The sequence below is a fragment of the Chinchilla lanigera genome, unplaced genomic scaffold (genome assembly GCF_000276665.1).
Source record: "Chinchilla lanigera isolate Chin_1 unplaced genomic scaffold, ChiLan1.0 scaffold00014, whole genome shotgun sequence".
Taxonomy (NCBI): domain Eukaryota; kingdom Metazoa; phylum Chordata; class Mammalia; order Rodentia; family Chinchillidae; genus Chinchilla; species Chinchilla lanigera.
Genome location: NW_004955415.1, coordinates 7,981,934 through 7,999,617, shown reverse-complemented (window position 1 = coordinate 7,999,617; position 17,684 = coordinate 7,981,934). Strand labels below are relative to the sequence as shown.

Here is a 17,684-nt window from a genome sequence, read left to right as displayed (position 1 = left end):
TATGTCTGTTAATGTTTCCCTCCTTTTATCCTTAAAATAAAAAAAAATAAAATAAAATAAAATAAAAAATAAAAAAATAAAAAAGAGAAACAAGTGTAAAAAGCCTCAATTATTGGGTCAAAATCTCCGTAACTCTTGAGTATCTTTCTGTATGTATTGCTAAGCCATCTAGCAGGAGGGCTGCACCAATTTACACCCCCCACCAGAGGATAAGGGAGCCCATTTGCTATATCTTTGCTAACAGCGGTTTTTATCATTTACAAAAATCTCTGAATTCTATGAAAGCATCCACACTGCCGAAAAGCAAGACTTCTCCAGCTGAGGAGTAAATGTGAGTCACTGGAAGATTATTCCAGTTGCTCTGAATCCATTTAATTGCTGTCCTTGTGCCCGATGTAGCTTTTTCATTTACTGATGTCTTGGGAAAGAAAATAGTAAGGAGGAACTTAAATGAAGGGGAAACGTACAAATTCTCCTATCTCTGCAGACACTGAAGAGGCCAGTGCTCCAATCCCCGCCGATCTGAATGATCGCTGTGATTGCGGTTCTGCTACTGGCTCCACGGACAGGCTGCTTCACCACGGGGCGGGCGGGTCCGTGGCTCCTGGAGAGTCAAAATGATGATTAACGTGGGAACCAAGATGATCAGAATAGCACTAGAGCACGACAACAGTGAGAGATAGGAAGCCAAGAACGAGGGCCAGACTTCACCATCTCCCTCTCTCCTCTTCCACCACACCTTCTCCCGTGACTTTTTGCTGGATTATTCCACATCCCGTCACTCAGACTCAGCATCAAGTCTACCACACCTCAGTGTTTCTCAGTGCTTACTATAAGTTCACATATTTGAAAGAGGCCTCAGTTGAACTCCTACTAGGCCAGTTCCTGGAGACTGGTTTTGGTTAACTGGCTTATGCTCTTTTTCTGTTCATTCAGATGAAAGAACTACTTGTTTGTTTGATCAACTGAAAGACACCTAGTTAGTTTACTGTGCCCAAAGTGTGTGTGACATGGTGAGATGACCTCCCACCCCCACCTCTCGTACTGGGAACTGAATCCAGAGCCTTCACCCTGAGCTTTACCTCCAGCCCTTTTAAAATTTTTTATTATGTTTAAAGTGTCCTGCTACATTACTAAATTTCCCAGGCTGGGCTCAAACTTGGGACTCCTGCTGCAGCTGGGATTACAGGCAGCTTATAGCCACTATATCAGGCTACAAGGGGACGTGAGAGAGCTAACTCCCGAGGGTTTTGAACCTTTGTAGAAGACAGTCTGACAAGGAACTGGAAACCTGGACTAGACTATAGAAGTTAACACACACTATCACTTAAGTGACTAGCCCAATTCACAGTATATCTTGATATGAAATTATAATATGATTTGTCCTCATAGGATCAAAAAGCATAATTTCATTTTCTCTGAAAGGAGTGGATATTCCCACTATCATTCAGAGGTAGGGAATGAAGGCTCAGGGGTTGGGTACTTCCTTCTCTTTCTGAGGCTGAAAGTCAGGTTTCCCTGAACTGTAATAATGGGGATGGCTGGAGTAATTCCCATAGGGAGGGGTATGCTACATTTTGCCTCACGGAAGATGTGGGCCAAGGGTGGGGTAGAAGGGCCCTCCGATGAGTCTGATGTTGGGCTGTGGTCTAATGTTGGCCAGCCTCATTAAGAATTTGTACCTGACTCTGGTGAGCTAAAAAATAAAGAACTCGCCTCATACTTCAGACAGAATAAACAATTACCAGTAGACGTGGACACCACTGACAGTGATTGTAATAGCCTCCAAGTCTCCCACTATCTATGCGATGCAGTCGGTGTGCAGAGTTGGCAATGAAAATAGGAAGGCAGTTGGGAGGGAAGAAAAGGATCAGAATACACCCAAAGTAAAGTGCCAGTGACACAGCGAGAAGACACCTCACAGAAAGGAAAACGCTGCACCAGAGCTTGTAAGACAGGTGGGGCTGACAGTGACCTGTTTAGAACTGGGCAGAGGGCTGGGGATACAGCTCAGCAGCACAAGCGCCTACTTAGCAAACACAAGGTCCTGAGTTCGATTCTCAGTACCAAAAAGAAAAAGAAAGTATCTTGAGATTATCAGTTTCTAATAAACCATTGGCATCAAGCACCTGTAGAACTGGGTAGATCTATGAGCCACCTCCAGCCCTTTTATCCATTAGGCATACAGACAATACTGAGGATCTAGTGAGCTTTTCAAGAGCACTGGCTCCAAAATATAAAAAGTGCAACCTACAAATTAATGCATAAACACAGAAATTTAACATTATGGTAATTTCATTAATTGTCAAATGCAGAACTCACGTTTTACTACATTTGAAGGCAATTTGGAAATTGTTTTGCAAAAATTCCCAAGTATCTATGATTGCTAAGAAGCAGCAGCTAGTAATTAAGTGAATTACTCATAGCCAGATAATTTCAAAAGCAAATTTATAAATACGTATTATATATTTTATATAGAGACAGAGAAATAGAGAGAAAAAGAGAAAGAGAAAGAGGCAGAGAGCCCATTTTAATGCTTTCATGTGAGTTACAGCCTATTTCTGTGGACTGACTTCTATTCCCTAGAATTTGTGTTGAAGCCCCAGCCCCCAGTGTGGCTATCTATGGAGACAAGGCTCATAGATGAGTTCAGAGGGGTGAGACACTAGTTCAGTGGGACTGGCAGCCTTATAAGAGAAAGGCATAGCTCACTCTCTGCTCTGCTGCCTCTCCCTCTCCCTGTCCCTCTCGCCACGTGCACAGGGGAAATAGCCTTGTGAGGTGAGCACACTCCAAGCCAGGAAGACAGCACTCACCAAAACCCAACAACTACGCTGGACAGTGGTCTCAGACATTCAGCCTCCAGAACTATAAGAAAATGAACGTCTCTTCTTTTCCACCCAGTCTGTGGTCTTTTGTTTCAGCAGCCCAAGCAACCTAAAACATCTATGAATACTTGAAATTGGCCCTGAGGAAACTACTTCTATACTTGGGTTATTTCTCTACCTCCATGTGACCTCCTTGAGGCCAGGAGGGTGCGTTATGCGCTGGTCCTCCCGACATGCCCAGCATCTAGCACACTGTACCTAAAAATCTTGTGGGTACATGGTACATATTTGCTAAAACGAATCAAATGGATTTTGTCTCTTCTGTTGTATTTGAGTCTTCCTCATATCTAGTTTCTCTAATCTATATGACTTCAAGTGCATCTCATTCTCTAGTAAAGGCAGACCTCTCTGGTGTGAATTGATGGAATAAAGGCAGGGGTGGCCTACAAGCTTTCTGTATCCCTCCACAGTCGAAGGCTTGTCCCGCTCCATGTCACTCCCCACCCACTGAGAACTTGCACTGAGAGCTTCCTTCATCTCTCATTTCAGTAGAAGGACTTTTTAGGGCTGAGCACCTGGGTTAGATTTTCCCCTGAAAAAAAGCTATTTACAGCTGCCAGGCTAGAATATAATTTTTTGCTTCTATCTTAGAATTACATGCATAACACCTTTTATCACAGCAAGGAAGCCGTCTTCTATCAATTCCAAATCAAATAACCAAGAGGACAGCTTTTCTTTGGGGGAAAAAGTGTTTGCCTAATATTAAACTCAAGGAGACGCATATTATTTCTTTCCTTACTACCTTAAATCTTTGGTGATTTTTCAATTAAAATATTTGAGTTTACATACATTAGCTGAGACATTTGAGTTCCAGGTTACTGTTCAGCTGCCATAATTAAAATAACAACCATTCACTGAGCACATGCTAGTGCCTGCACTTAGTTCCCGTTAGGACGGAAGGGGGAATCAGGGGTTGCTGCAAGTATAAGACCGAAGTAGCTATTTAGCTTACTGGACTGCCTTTCCGTACATTATCCCAGGAAATCTTATGCCACCATGAGGAACAGGAATGAGTTTGGAAACAGAAGGTGAAGCTGCCGGCCACCGTATCATGCTAAGTCAGAGCCTATCCATTTATTAAGTTCATTTAAACAAGCTCATCTAGGGGCTGGGGATTTAGCTCAGTAGCACAGCACCTGCCTGGCAAGCACGAGGTTGTGAGTTCGATTCCCAGTACCAGAAAAAATAAATAAATAAACAAACAAGCTTATTTACCGTTAATGTTTGTTTGATCATCTTGCATAGTTATATCTGGTAATCTGAGCAACTACTTTGAAGATAAGTAATACAACAACCACTGTTGATTTCCTATCACTTGTTTTGAAATTCTGTCTAGTGTTTTTGTGTTGTTTTGTTTCTGTTATTTTGCTTTTGTTCTTTTCTCTTTTTTTTTTTGTTTTTGTTTGTTTGTTTGCTCGTTTTTTGAGACAGGGTCTCTATGCTGTTCAGGCTGGCCTTGAGCTCACTTTGTAGCCCAAGCTGGTTTCGAACTTGCAACGATCCTCCTGCCTCTGCCTCCAGAGTGCTGGGATTACAGGCGTGCACCACCACACCCAGCTCTTTTCTCTTAAAAAAAGAAGTTCATTTAGTGGAAAAAGCACAAATTTCGATTGAGGCATACTAAAGTTCAAACATGCCTCAGCTACATCCTAGCTGTCTGACCTCAGAAACCATAAACTCGTTACATCCCTCAGCTTTGGCCTCTTCCTGTACCATGAAACTGGATTTAATGCCCTAGCTGCTTTGACTACCAGTGAGTTATTAACCAAGACCGTGTATTTGGCACACAGGACGCCTGCAATCGATGGCAGACATTATTTTAATCTCAGGACCCGGTACATACCCTAGGGCATTGTGTCTACTTTCCTGAAAGCAAAGGTGAAAGGAGATCTGGACCCGTTTTTCAGTTGTCGTGTGCTACCTCAACACCTTAAAACTTAGCCAGGGTAACGAGCCATCCCAATTTTCCCAGGATGAAAGGTTTCACCGGGATGGGGAACTTTCAGTGCTAAAACTGGTCCCATCCCAGGCAAACCAAGAAAGCTGGTAACGCTATTCAATAGAAGTAGCAGGCAGCTTTGACTGGTGGGGAGACAGGAGGATGACTCCTACCTAGTTACCAGTGCCAGGAGATGCACACTTGCCCCCTTTGGCCTCATTCTATTCTATCTCCTCCTCTCCTGGCATCTAAGTACTTTTCCCACTGCATGTCCCCACAGGCCTAGGACTTCATTCAGCCTGAAAGTTTCACGTCACTCTCTTCTTTAATCAAACTTACCAAACTAAGAATTTATTCTGCCTTCTACTCAGGCCTCCTGGATGATTTCACATTCTTAACCAAAGCCAAAACCCTTGAATTTTGATTCCAAAGGGGTGGAAATTATTGACAGTCACCAGAAATAAAGTTCACTTGATCAGGGTACAACACGGCAAGCTAAGAATGAGGAGACGTCCGAGCCAGTTCTTTTCACCAGCCACGAGGCCAGAAGGAACTAATCAGCCACCCCCTTTTCAAGTACACATGAGAAAGGTCTGAAGTCACTTTCTTCCCAGGTCCAGCTTCCCTTTCCCTGGGACTCAAGGAGAGACTGGTTTGAAATTCCAACAAAAGTGCAAAGGCTTGCGGGGGAAATTATCCTACTCACTACCTCAAGTTGGAAACGAAATGTCCACCTTCAGATGACATCAGTGAAAAGAGCAGAGGTGAGTGTGTTCTGAGTAAGGGAACATCCTCGGAGCGCTTAGGGAAGTAACGTCCGAACCAATTCATGGCGAGAAGCGGAAGAGTCTTCTTACGACTGGGTATCCTTGTCCAATATATCCTTGGCAATAAGATGGCTGATTCCAGACTGAGGGTCAATCTAAAGTGAAATACCTCTTTAAAAGAATGCTGATTTGATATTCTAGAACCTGAGGTCACAGCTGTGTAACTCACAGACATTGTACCACTTGAAAGACTTTAAAGTGTCTATTTTAAAGGAAGTACTAGAGATGCAGCTTAAATTTAAAAAAAATCAAAAGACATCTTATCTTTAGTGGGAAAATCCCTTGGCTTTAAGAGATATCTTGTCTTAGTCACCTGAGCCATAATACCCAACACCCACAGTTTAAAAGAGGAAAGCTTTGTCTTGGCTCAGTTTGTAGAGGTTTCAGTCCATAATCAGCTCACTCCAAGCCACAGTGGCATGGCAGAGGAGAGGCATTTATAGTATGCCATCAGGAAACAGAAGCTCAAGGAAAGCGCCCCCAGTGAGCTGTTCCTCCAGCCAGTCTTCAGCCAACATCACATTTAGCTATAAATGCACTGAGCATCCCCACCCCATGATCCAATCAGCTCCCCAAAGCCCCACTTATGAGCGCATGAGGCTTTGGGATAACATTCAGATATCAAATATAACATTTATCCAGCTAAGTGTAACTGTCACTCAATCTTCCTTGGAAATCTCAGAAGCTGCAGATTTCTGCCATTCTATAGCTGAGAAGCAGCAGGGGCCTCTCTTAAATCTCTAGATTCCTGGCGCAATTCAGCAAGAAGAGAAGACTATCACAGCTTAGTCAAAACAGGAACAGGAAGATCTTCCCATCCAGATACTATACGTAGCAATCTTACCAATGTGGTCTTCCCAAATTCCAGACAGGAGGTTACCCCAAGCCCCAAGACTACTTCAAACTTCTAGGAATCCCTTGCTCTGCTATGAACTGGGAAAATGTTCATGGAAGAGCAAAGAAGTAATGCTTCTTTCCTCCTCAGCCCAGAAGGAAACTAGTGAGCTAAGCAGGACTTAGCTGCTAAGAGCCTCCCTACTGTTCTGAAAAGCCACTAACAGGTGCCTCTAAGATATGCTTCACAGAGGGATGGACCTCAGAAACACTGGGAAATGTCTTCAGAGGACCAAAAATTAGGCAAAACTGCACACTGAGGGGTAGAATTTGAAACCATAATTCAATGTTACATTAGAAAGACAGTAAGAGTAGTTTGAGAGCAGCAAATTGACAATGAGTAGCAAATTGCAAACTACAGCAGCCAGATGAGAGGGGCATCATAACTTCAGTCCTATGAAGAATAATACAGTTTTTGAACTTCAGAGCATTTCCTTGCCTGGGATTGCTAGCAAAAGCCTGTAACCCTTCCAAATCAAGATTCGCAGGACAGTTTCCTAACTGCCTGCATTCCCAGAACAATGGTCACCGGCTTAACTCCATGTTTAGGTGAGACGTCCTATGTGTACAGAGCATCCGACACAAATCACAGCTGTGTCTCTTGCAAGGGTACACCAGTGCCCGGCACATCATAAAATACACACTCAGTAATGTGCTGAATAACTGTCATATGTGAAAATTCAGGTTATAAGAATAATAAGAGTGATAACCAGATTTAAAAGTTACAGTACGTTTCCCTTGAAGAGTGAACAACCACTGTACATGTAAGCTACGATTCCATATTTTACAATTTTCATTTGTATCCAACTTTTCTAATCAAACACCTACTGTATAAAGTGACTCATCCACATACCACACAGCTAATTCTCACTTTTAAGAAATGTGAAAAAAAAAATAGTTCAGTATAGAAGAATGTTATTTATGAAAAAAGAAATGACAGCATAAGAAAAACCATTTTCCATAGCCCCCAATTTTCCTATTAATTAGGAAAATAGCTTCAACAGGCACTAAACTATTAGGTAAAAAAGACTGGGAACAGAATATTCTCAAAGTGTCAAAGTATCACTCCACATATTTCTAATTGCAAAAGAAAAAAAATATATGCATCAACTCTGGAGAGATCCAGAAGTCCTCACAATGTATCTTTTCCATGGAAAGTTCTGAAGTGGATTTTTAAAAGAAAAAAAAAGTAACCTGAAATAGAAGCTGTGGAAGTAGTTTTAACAAAAGCATCTTTACAACAGAACATCCAGGAAGTGATCAAAATACATCCTTAATACAGACAATTTCGAATTTATTAAAATTAGTGTCACTACAGAGGAATGAGGATTATACACCTCTTGATTTGATTCAGCGGGAGTAATGTTTAGCCTAAACTGCAGTAACTCTCCAGACCATGCTAACAAACAGAAACGTCATTGAGCCCCACATGCAATCTTAAATTTCCTATAAATCACATTTAAAAAAGTACAAATGTGAAATTAATTTTATATTTATTTAACCCAGTATATTAAAAATAACACTATTCCAGAATATAATCAATATTTTTAAATTATTGAAATATTTTAATTCTTTTTGCATACTAAGCCTTTGGTATCCAGAATATATCTTACACTTAGAGCAAGCACAGCTCAATTCAGATTAGCCGAATTTCAAATAGACACACTGGCTGGTGGCTAAAGCACTGGACAGCACAGCTCTGGACTTACCTTGTGGTGAAGAAGTACAAGAGACAGAAGAACACACCACCACTGGCTGCTGCTTAAGTCCCCTGGGAGAAGGGTCATGTCCTACCCCAGTGTTTTTTTCTTTTTACCACATAACCAGTTAGCTCCAGCATAGCAGTGAGCAATTTACTTTTTATTTTTATTTTTATTTTGAGACAAGGTCTTGCTGTGTTGCCCAGGCTGGCCTCGAACGAACAGCAATCCTTCTGCCTTGGCCTCCCAAGGGCTGGGACTACAGGTGTGCACCACCACGCCCGGCAGAGAGCAATTTAAAAACTGATGCTGCAAATTTTGGGGCAGAGCGTTACACCTGAAGACATTAATGTGGAGCATGTCTGTAATCCCAGCATTTGGGAGGATGAGTCAGGAAGATCCCAAATTCATGGGGTACATAGGAAATTCCAGGCCACAATAGGAGAGTTCTTTGCCTATCAAGTGTGCCACAATCTCCTGGGAATACAGAAAACGGTGCTGGAGCTCAGTGCTCTGACATAGTACACAGGACCCTGAGTAGCCCACTTTCACTGCCAGCCCCGTCTCTCCATGTGGGCGCCGTGCTGCTCTTCAGCACAGCAGCCACAGGGCCAAGCGTCCCATCGCAGGGCCCCTGTGCACGCCCTTCCCTCCACCTAAAACGCTTTCGCCCGGGCATCCACTAACAACTACATACGCATTTAACCTTGGACCTGTGAGCCAACTGACAGAAACTTCATCTGAAAGTACACCTCAAAAATACAAAGATGTGGGGCTGGGGATTTAGCTCAGTGGCACAGCGCCTGCCTGGCAAGCACAAGGTCGTGAGTTCGATTCCCGGTACCATAAAAAAAAAAAAAAAAAAATACACAGATGTGAAGCCACTTACTATAAGGTTACACACTATACATTCTAGAGCAAGTCTACAAAATATCAAATACTTAGAAACGAACTAAATGCCCATCCACAAGAGACTGGCTGAGTAAACCATAGTCCACCTTTACAACAGTATTGTCTAGGGGAGCTGGAGGGAAATGGGGTAGGGGTGAGGGAAGGGAGAAAAACAAGAGGAAGAAAGAGATCTCTACAAACCACAGTAGAAAAACATCCACACTATGTTAACTTTAAAAAGGTGTAAAAGAATTTATATGTAATTCTATAAATAACTATATCCTGCTACTGTTTGCATAAGAAAGAAAAAATTAAAGTATATATAAATTACTTGCCCTTCTATGTGAAAAAAAAAGATGGAGAATAGAACTCAGAAATTACTTTTAAAGGGGGGGCTGGGGATATAGTTCAGTGGCATAAGGGCCTGCCTAGCAAGCGAGAGAGATTGAGTTCAATTCTCGGTACCAAAAAAAAACAAACAAAAACAAAAAACCAGAAACTAATTACAATAGCTAGCTATCAAGTGAGTGGGAAGCAGGACAAGAGAATAAGAATTCCCTGAATGGATATGGTTTTGCCTTTTTAACTATGTTTTACGCTTACTCAAAAAGCAAATGGTTTTAAAAAAAGCAAATCATAAAACAATATGAGAAGAGACAACTTTATATTAAAATCACATAAATATAACTCAAGAAATACTTAAGAAGGCACATACAAAAAAATTAATTCAAGACACATTTGACTATAGTGCTGTATATCACTCATTTGACTATAGTGCTGTGTATCACTATATATAAGGCACATACAAAAAAATTAATTCAAGAAACATTTGACTATAGTGCTATATATCACTCGGTGAGATATGTTTTAAGGACACAATAACTAAAAAAAATCTAACAAAACAAAAAAAAGTAAACTCTACTTAGATTTGTTAGTAGTAGTATTCAAACGGTAATTCTGAAATTACTGATAGACCAAATGTGTACATATAGTAAGGTTCTTAAGAATCAGAGTTCTCACTACATGAAAAGGGGAGAAGACAAAAAAACAAAAAAATTATGTGGTTTACGGTAAAAATACTACTTACAAATACATGTCTGTATTATCCCTATAGATTGGTACATGTATTTCTTGGCTCTATCAGTCAGAAAAGCTTAAAAGAGCAATGTATCTGGTAGCAGTATGCACACAAAACACTTGGATCTTAGTTTCTTAATACATTCTCCATTAAAATGAAGTGGAGTTCCTTGAAAAGAATGAATCCACTTCCAAGACAGAAAAACACAAAGTGAGCTAGGTTTTAAGAAAGAAATGCTCCGGGTCTGATGGGGAGATAACTAAAGGACTCAGGAGCCAGTGGGAGTGGGGTCCCACTGAGGAATTTAGGAAAATGTGAGCATTCAAAGAATAATGATGGCAATGGATTACAGCATGCATCAAAGACGAGAACAAAAAAATGCAACAGTCCACAGTGATTTGAAAAGAAAGATGAAAGAAAAAACTCTGATTTATATAGACTCCTCTTATAGAAGAATGACACCCAGTACATGTAGAAAAAATGATAACCATGTTTAAGAACTCACCACAGAGTTCAATTCCAGTACCGGAAAAAAATGGATAAAAAAAAAGAACTCACCACATTACAGCCATCGATGTAATATTGGACAGAAAGATTAACCACAAACGTCACCACCACTTGGTAAAAGCTTGGTTATAAACAGGCATCATAGCTCATCTGGGCTGTGATAACAAAGGATCCAAGACTGGCGATTTATAAATAGCAGACATTTCTGGCACAGTCTGGCGGCTGTGAAATCCAGATCAAAGGCGTGGTGAAAGCCCACTCTTCAGAGGATGGTACCCTTCCACATCCTCACACGGAGAAAGGCAGAAGAGCTCCCACCAGCCCTTTCACCGAGACATGAACCTCACTCGTGAGGCAGCAGCCCTCAGAACCTAGTCTTGCCTTGCAGATACCCTACTTCCTAATACCAATCACCATGGGGGCCATATTTCAAAAATAAGGGCAGACGGCAGGACAAGCATTCAAGACTTCAAGTCTGAAGACAGCACCTCAGTGGAGGAACACAAAGATATCATTTTAACTAAGTGATCTAACTTAGTACCACCAATGATAGAACATCTACAATATATTAATGCTCACATGATCTAATGGAAATTACTCATACAGTACTCTTTTGAAGAGCTAAACAATTTTAGCTGGGCAAGGTGGCTCACATCTGTAATCTCAGCACTCAGGAGGCCGAGGCAGGAGGATCACCATGACTTCAAGGCCAGTCTGGGATGTATAGTGAGTTCAAGGTTAGCCTGCATTACAAAGCAAGACTCTGTCTCAAAAAAAACAGCAACAACAAAAAGACCTAAACAATTCTAAATATAAGAAAATAGACAAATCCAGACAGAGGCATCCTAATGACAACTGGGTTAATTTTCAAAACTGTCTCTGTCACCAAAAAAAAAAAAGTCTCTGTCACACAAGAGAAACTCTCTTAGTTTAAAGGACATTAACAGACCACAAAATGTAATGCTTTATTTCTGACTGGATCTTGAGGGGTTTAAAAATAAAGTATGTTGCAGGGTGTGATGGCACATGCCTGTAATCCCAGGACTCGGGAGGCTGTGGCAGGAGGATCGCCGTGAGTTCAAGGACAGTCTGGACTACAAAGTGAGTTCAAGGCCAGGGACCCTGTCTTAAAAAAGACTATTCATTAATTAATTAAATAAAATAAAATGCATTGATGATTCATTGGGGAAATTTTATTACCCAATTTTATTTGGAAAGTTTATTACCTAATATTATTTTATCATGTTAAATTTCTTAAGCATAAAAATGCTGTGATTGTATAAAACGTCCTAGTTCTTAGGTGACATATATTAACGTACTGCAAAATGAAGTGTCATGGTATCTGTAACTTATTGTCAAATAGCTGAAAATTTTAAAAAATATATTCTAAATGCAATGGGGTATCCTGGACAGGACGCTCTAAAAGTAAAAAGACATCGGTGGAAAAATTGGTGAAATCTGAATGAATCTACAATTCAATTAACAGCAGTGCACCAATGTTAATTACTTAGCTTTGGCAACCAAACCAAGGTTACTGTAAGATGTTAATGGGAAACGGAGGGAAGTTGTACAGGAACTCTGTACTACAGATGCAACTTTTAAAGCCATTCCAAAATAAAAAGTTTATTTGAGAAATGGGTAAGCCAGGGGTGGTGGCGCACACCTGTAATCCCAGCACTTGGGAGGCTGAGGCAGGAGGATCGTCGCAAGTTCTAGACCAGCCTGAGCTACAAAGTGAGCTCAAGGCCAGCCTGAACTGTATAGAAAGACCCTGCCTCAAAAAGACCAAAAAAAAAAAAAAGAGAAAGATGACGTGAGAAATGTGTATCTAGAAAAAGACAAAGCAAATGTGGCAGAATCTCAGTTCACAAATGTAACTGACAGGTATATGGTCAGTTGAATTTTTCTGTAGGCTTTATGTTGGCCAAAATAAAGTAATAAATAAAGCTCCAGAAGACTACAAGGGATGGAAAATATTAACAATAACCAAGAGAAAATTAGGTTACTAAATTAATGTTAGAAAAAGTAGCCTTTAGGCCAACAAGTAAAATAATAAAATAACTTAAAGAGGAAAATGTTCTGAAAAAAATCAACTTACCAAAATTTATATGACACAATCTAAATTTGTATGCACCTATGAACACAGCCTCAAAAGAAATAAAAAGCCATCAGAAATATAAGAAGATATAAGTAAATCCATGGCCACAAGGGATTTTAGCACATCTTTCAAAAGCACAATAAAAAGAAAAAACAAAACAGTAAGTTATGGATTTGAATGATTCGTCCACAACTCTCACTTCTGAATATACATAGTATTCTATAAATGCTATAGACTACATGTTCTTTTAAAGCTCACAGTAAGCATTTATAAAAGCTGACCAGTCAGGTGTGGTGGTACACCCCTATAATCCCAGCACTCTACGAGGCCAAGGCAGGAGGATTACCTAGCCTGAGCAATTTAGCAAGATTGTCTCAAAAAAGAAAAAAATTTATTTTTTTTTAAAGGCTGGATGTAGCTCAATGGGAAGGCCCTGGATTCAATCCCAAGTATGGCACGAGAGGCATAATCACATGCTGAGTCATAATGCCTATCTCAAAAGACAGAGAAGGTTTGGCCAGGCTTCTGCAGGGCTGGCATTATGCCATTTCTTGACTGCCTAATGATTATGCAGGTGTCTGTTTTTCTAACAAATTACTGGGGGGAGGTTTTTTGGCCATATATTACATAATATTGTTCATTTTTTTGTATGTGTACATTATACTGAAAGAAGAATTAAAATACTTGGGGAACGCACTAACATAACAGGCCCAATGCAGCCTGTTTTTCCTTTAGCATTGTCACTAACTGTTGTTTCTTCAGTGGATTGTTTGTTTATTTGTTTGTTTTTTGGTACCAGGAATCGAACTCAGGACCTTGCACTTGCCAGGCACATGCTTATGCAGCTGAGCTATATCCCCGGCATTTCTTCAGTTCAGTATCTTTTCTGCTTTGAGGTTTCCTTGTACAAAACTTACCTATCTTCACACATAACAAGCATGTTTAACTGAGCAACAAACCCATTCTGAGACAGACAGGAACAGACAGAGCTCAGAGGCTCATCTAATAAAATGGGCACAATGCCTCATTATTTTTCTGTTTTTTAAGAGGAGCGCAGCTAGGCAAGCATATATAGTTTAGTTTGCCTAAGGTAAACATGTAGGCTTGTATTTAGGAATTCAGAAGCATTATTTGATTTGGTGAATAACTAAGGCTATTCAGAATGAACAACAGCAAACGAACCTAGGGGAGCATAAACAAAGAGACAGTTGCTCATCAATCCCCAGAACCATGAAAACAACAAAATAATGTGCCCCATGCTGGTGTGGTGGCACACACCTGTATTCTCAGCACTTAGGAGGCTGAGGCAGGAGAATCACAGCAAGTTCGAGGCCAGCCTAGGCTACCTAATGAGTTCAAGCCCAGCCTGAACTACTTAGCAAGACCTTGTCTCAAGAAAAAAAGAAAAAACAAGTTGCCCCAAACGAACCAATACAAAGAGCATGAATGTAACATACAGCAATCTTAGGATAATATATGCTCATATATTATTACCATTATTATTTATCAGTAACATTTACTGAAGGCTTACTATTTGCCAGGCACTGTGCTGTATACATGATTTTTCTAGATTACATCTAAGCCTACAAAGTAGGTACCATTATTAGTTTCACTTTATAGATGGAACCAAGGCTCTGAGTAATTCCCAAGACCACCCATATAGCAAGTCAAAGAACTGGAAACCTAGCCTAATTACAGTACTCTGACTTCAAAGCACACAATCTTGCCCTACTATGCCATCCATACTCCCTGGCCTGCGCAGATAAATAATGAATTGTACCTAATGATTTCTAAGGGAACTTTCAGTTCTAGAACTATGATTTGTGTCACTAGATCTATGATAAAGTATTCAACCTGGCCACATAATCTTGAATTAGAGAGAGTGAAAAAGGAAGCTGAAAAACATCTGTTTACATGACCTCAAGTTAGAGTTCAAATTCCTTAGGGTTATCAAAACTGGTCGGGGGCTGGGGATTTAGCTCAGCGGCAAAAGCGCCTGCCTGGCAAGCGCAAGGTCGTGAGTTCAGTTCCCGGTACCGGAGAAAAACCAAAAACCAAAAAAAAAAAAAAAAAAAAACTGGTCTTTCCCTATGTGCACCCATCAAGAATAGAAATGTTTTTCTCCTCTGTTAGTCAATACTTTACATTTTTTCCTATGAAGACAGCTGCATAATTATTAAAAGATTTTCCAGAAAAAATAAAAGAACAAGTTTTTTTTTTTTTGTCTGTTTTGAGATAGGGTCTCACTATACAGTTCAGGCTGGCCTTGAGCTCACTCTCTAGCCCAGGCTGGCCCTAAACTCACAGTGATACACCTGCCTCAGCCTCCTAAGTGCTGGGATTACAGGCATGAACCACCACGCCCAGGTAAAAGAACAAGTTTAAAATATAATCAGCAAGATCTTTAAACACAATTAGACTCAAAACAAATTTGAGAAATATAGATTGCTAGGAGATATAGATGCCTATATTTAATTTTGATAAACTAAACTAATTATAAACTATTAATATTAGCCTTAAAAAACAATTAGTTACTATTTTAAAGTTTTAAAGTCTGATAAAATATAGGACCTATCTGTTCTTTACACAAAATAGTGATCATAGTTAAGTCAAAATATTCTGACTTATTCTTTTACATCATCATAAGAATTCCTGTATTGTTGGGCATGGTGGCACACGCCTATAATCCCAGCACCTGGGAGGCTGAGGCATAGGGATCGCTGTGAGTTTGAGGCCAGCCTAGGATACATAGTGAGCTCATAGCTGGTTTGAATTACATGGCAAGACCCTGTCTCAAAAAACAACAAAAAAGAGAATTCCTTTATTTAAAAACATAGAACCATTTTACTACTTTTTGTTAAGAAATACACCTAATACCTTAATGTAAAAGGCTGTGAGATACTTCCTAGCCTTCATAAACAATACAAAGTACATCTCTTTAAAAAAGTACACTGACACTTGTGTTGAAGACCAGAAGTTTCTAGGAAAGAGCAATAATTTGTTCCAAAAATAAATAAATAAAAGCATTGCACAAACCATTTCTCTTGGAGGCCCAAAGATGGGGAAAAAATTTATTAGGTCTAAGAATCAAAGATTAGTTGGTATAGTTATGATTACATGCAGAATTTGTTGGTTAGAAATAAAATCTATGTAGGTTCCCAGAGTAATAATATCTTAGACCTTGGCAAATCTCTAGGTTGTGTGAGGTCAATGAACCAGATAGATAATTGTATCACCAATATCTGCCTGCAGCCCATTTTCTGTGAGATGAATTTTCTTGCTCATGAGATCCACATGGAAAACACCGTGCTCGGAAATGGGGGTCTTCTCACTGTGCTCTTTGCCCAGGACAGGAACTCGTCGAGGCCCCAACACTGGATCATCAAATCTCATCAGTTTCACTTTGGAAAGGTCTACAGCACAAAAGAATAAGCATTTAATTATAGCCAGAGACTTCAACCCCAGAATGAGTTTGATAGTTCAAATTCAAGCACACTGGTTGTTATATATAAGCAAAATTTCTTTCATCAGATTAATAGGACCTAATCACTGGTGCAAAGGCAGTATCTAATAAATCTTCATCCCTGTTCAGCTTTTTACCCAAACCAAAGATTGTAGAAGCTGGGCGGGGGCCACACACCTGTAATCCCAGCCCTCAGGACACCGAAGCACTAGGATCGCCACAAGTTTGAGGCCAGCCTGGGCTACATAGTAAGTTCAAGGCCAGCCTGCACTACACAGGGAGCTCCTGCCTCAAAAAAACAAAATAAAACAAAAAACAAATTCTGTATAACACATCTCCTGGAATGCTAAATCAAGTCAGGGAAAGAATTAAATGTATTTTTGAGCATTAACCTATGTGATCTACGATCTATAAAGTACTTTTTCTGTGCTTCAAGTAAACATTCTTCAGAATATCAAAGTCTAAAACTGACTTTTTCTTGTGCTCCTTGAAATACATTAATCTTACAAGACATGTCGCTTTTCTTGGAGATACATTTGGAAAAATAATTACTACTGTAAGAAATCCTATTACCCATTTCTTGTTTTACTCAAAAGATGAAAGTGTACCTATTAACAAGTTGCTGAGAGACAAGAAAGAAGAGGGAGGGCAGAGGGAAAGGGTATAGCTTTTAGAATTTTGAGCTTTGAACTCCAGTGCTACCCTACTTGATATTGTCCTTGTGCAAGCTAAGATACCTCCAGGCCCCCCCCACGAAAAAAAACAAAAAGCGTTTGTCCCATGAACAAATTTATGACCCATCAATCCTGTCAAAAACTGTGCCCAGAAGAAATTTTCTTAAGCAATTCTGAGACTTCCCAATATCAAATGGCTTTCTTTTTTATAGTGGAAAAAATACTATACATGACTACAAATGCTGGTTCTGGCCTTATATCATTTTAAGTGTAGAATGGCTACTTACATTTAACCTGACCCAAAGAAATAGAAGATATTTTCTGAATTACCTGTATTCCTTTCTAAAACAGATCCCTGGGTGGCCCACGGGCTGTATTCCCTCCCATTGCCTTGAGAGTACGAAGCTTAGCGTGAGAGGGATAAGAGATAAAAGGAGACCTTAATGCAGCTGGCAGTGATACCAGGAGTGTAGAAGTTCTCCGAGCTCTGTGTTCTCTCTGAGAAACAAAGACTACAGGACCACAAATTTAAAGAACAGATCTTGGGGCTTACTACCATGAAAGCAAACCTTGCTGAGAGTTTCTGGAGAGTCTCTGCAGAGACCACACAATCTATTCCCAGACACTCCACAAGCCCTGAAAATTAAAATAGGAAAGGAGCAGGCACAGTCTTCATGGCAGACATGATCTAATTTTAGGGAAGAATACAATTCATCTCAACAGCT

The 17,684-nt window shown here is 40.1% G+C and overlaps 2 protein-coding genes across 3 annotated transcripts in view; both read right to left on the bottom strand.

Moving 5' to 3' along the window:
* Plac8l1 (PLAC8-like 1) overlaps positions 1-9,060 on the bottom strand; it is a 34,441-nt gene extending 25,381 nt beyond the window's left edge. For both annotated transcript variants that reach the window (XM_005380682.2, XM_005380681.2), the window contains exons 1-2: positions 5,537-9,060; positions 468-604 (exon numbers count right to left, since the gene is read on the bottom strand). In XM_005380682.2, coding sequence (XP_005380739.1) covers positions 468-604; positions 5,537-5,829 — 430 coding nt within the window. In that variant the 5' untranslated portion in view covers positions 5,830-9,060. The remainder of the gene's footprint in view (positions 1-467; positions 605-5,536) is intronic.
* Positions 9,061-15,860: 6,800 nt separating this feature from the next.
* The window catches only part of Lars (leucyl-tRNA synthetase), a 60,466-nt gene continuing 58,642 nt past the window's right edge, over positions 15,861-17,684 (bottom strand). Inside the window, exon 32 of the mRNA XM_005380680.2 lies at positions 15,861-16,235. Coding sequence (XP_005380737.1) covers positions 16,030-16,235 — 206 coding nt within the window. The 3' untranslated portion in view covers positions 15,861-16,029. The remainder of the gene's footprint in view (positions 16,236-17,684) is intronic.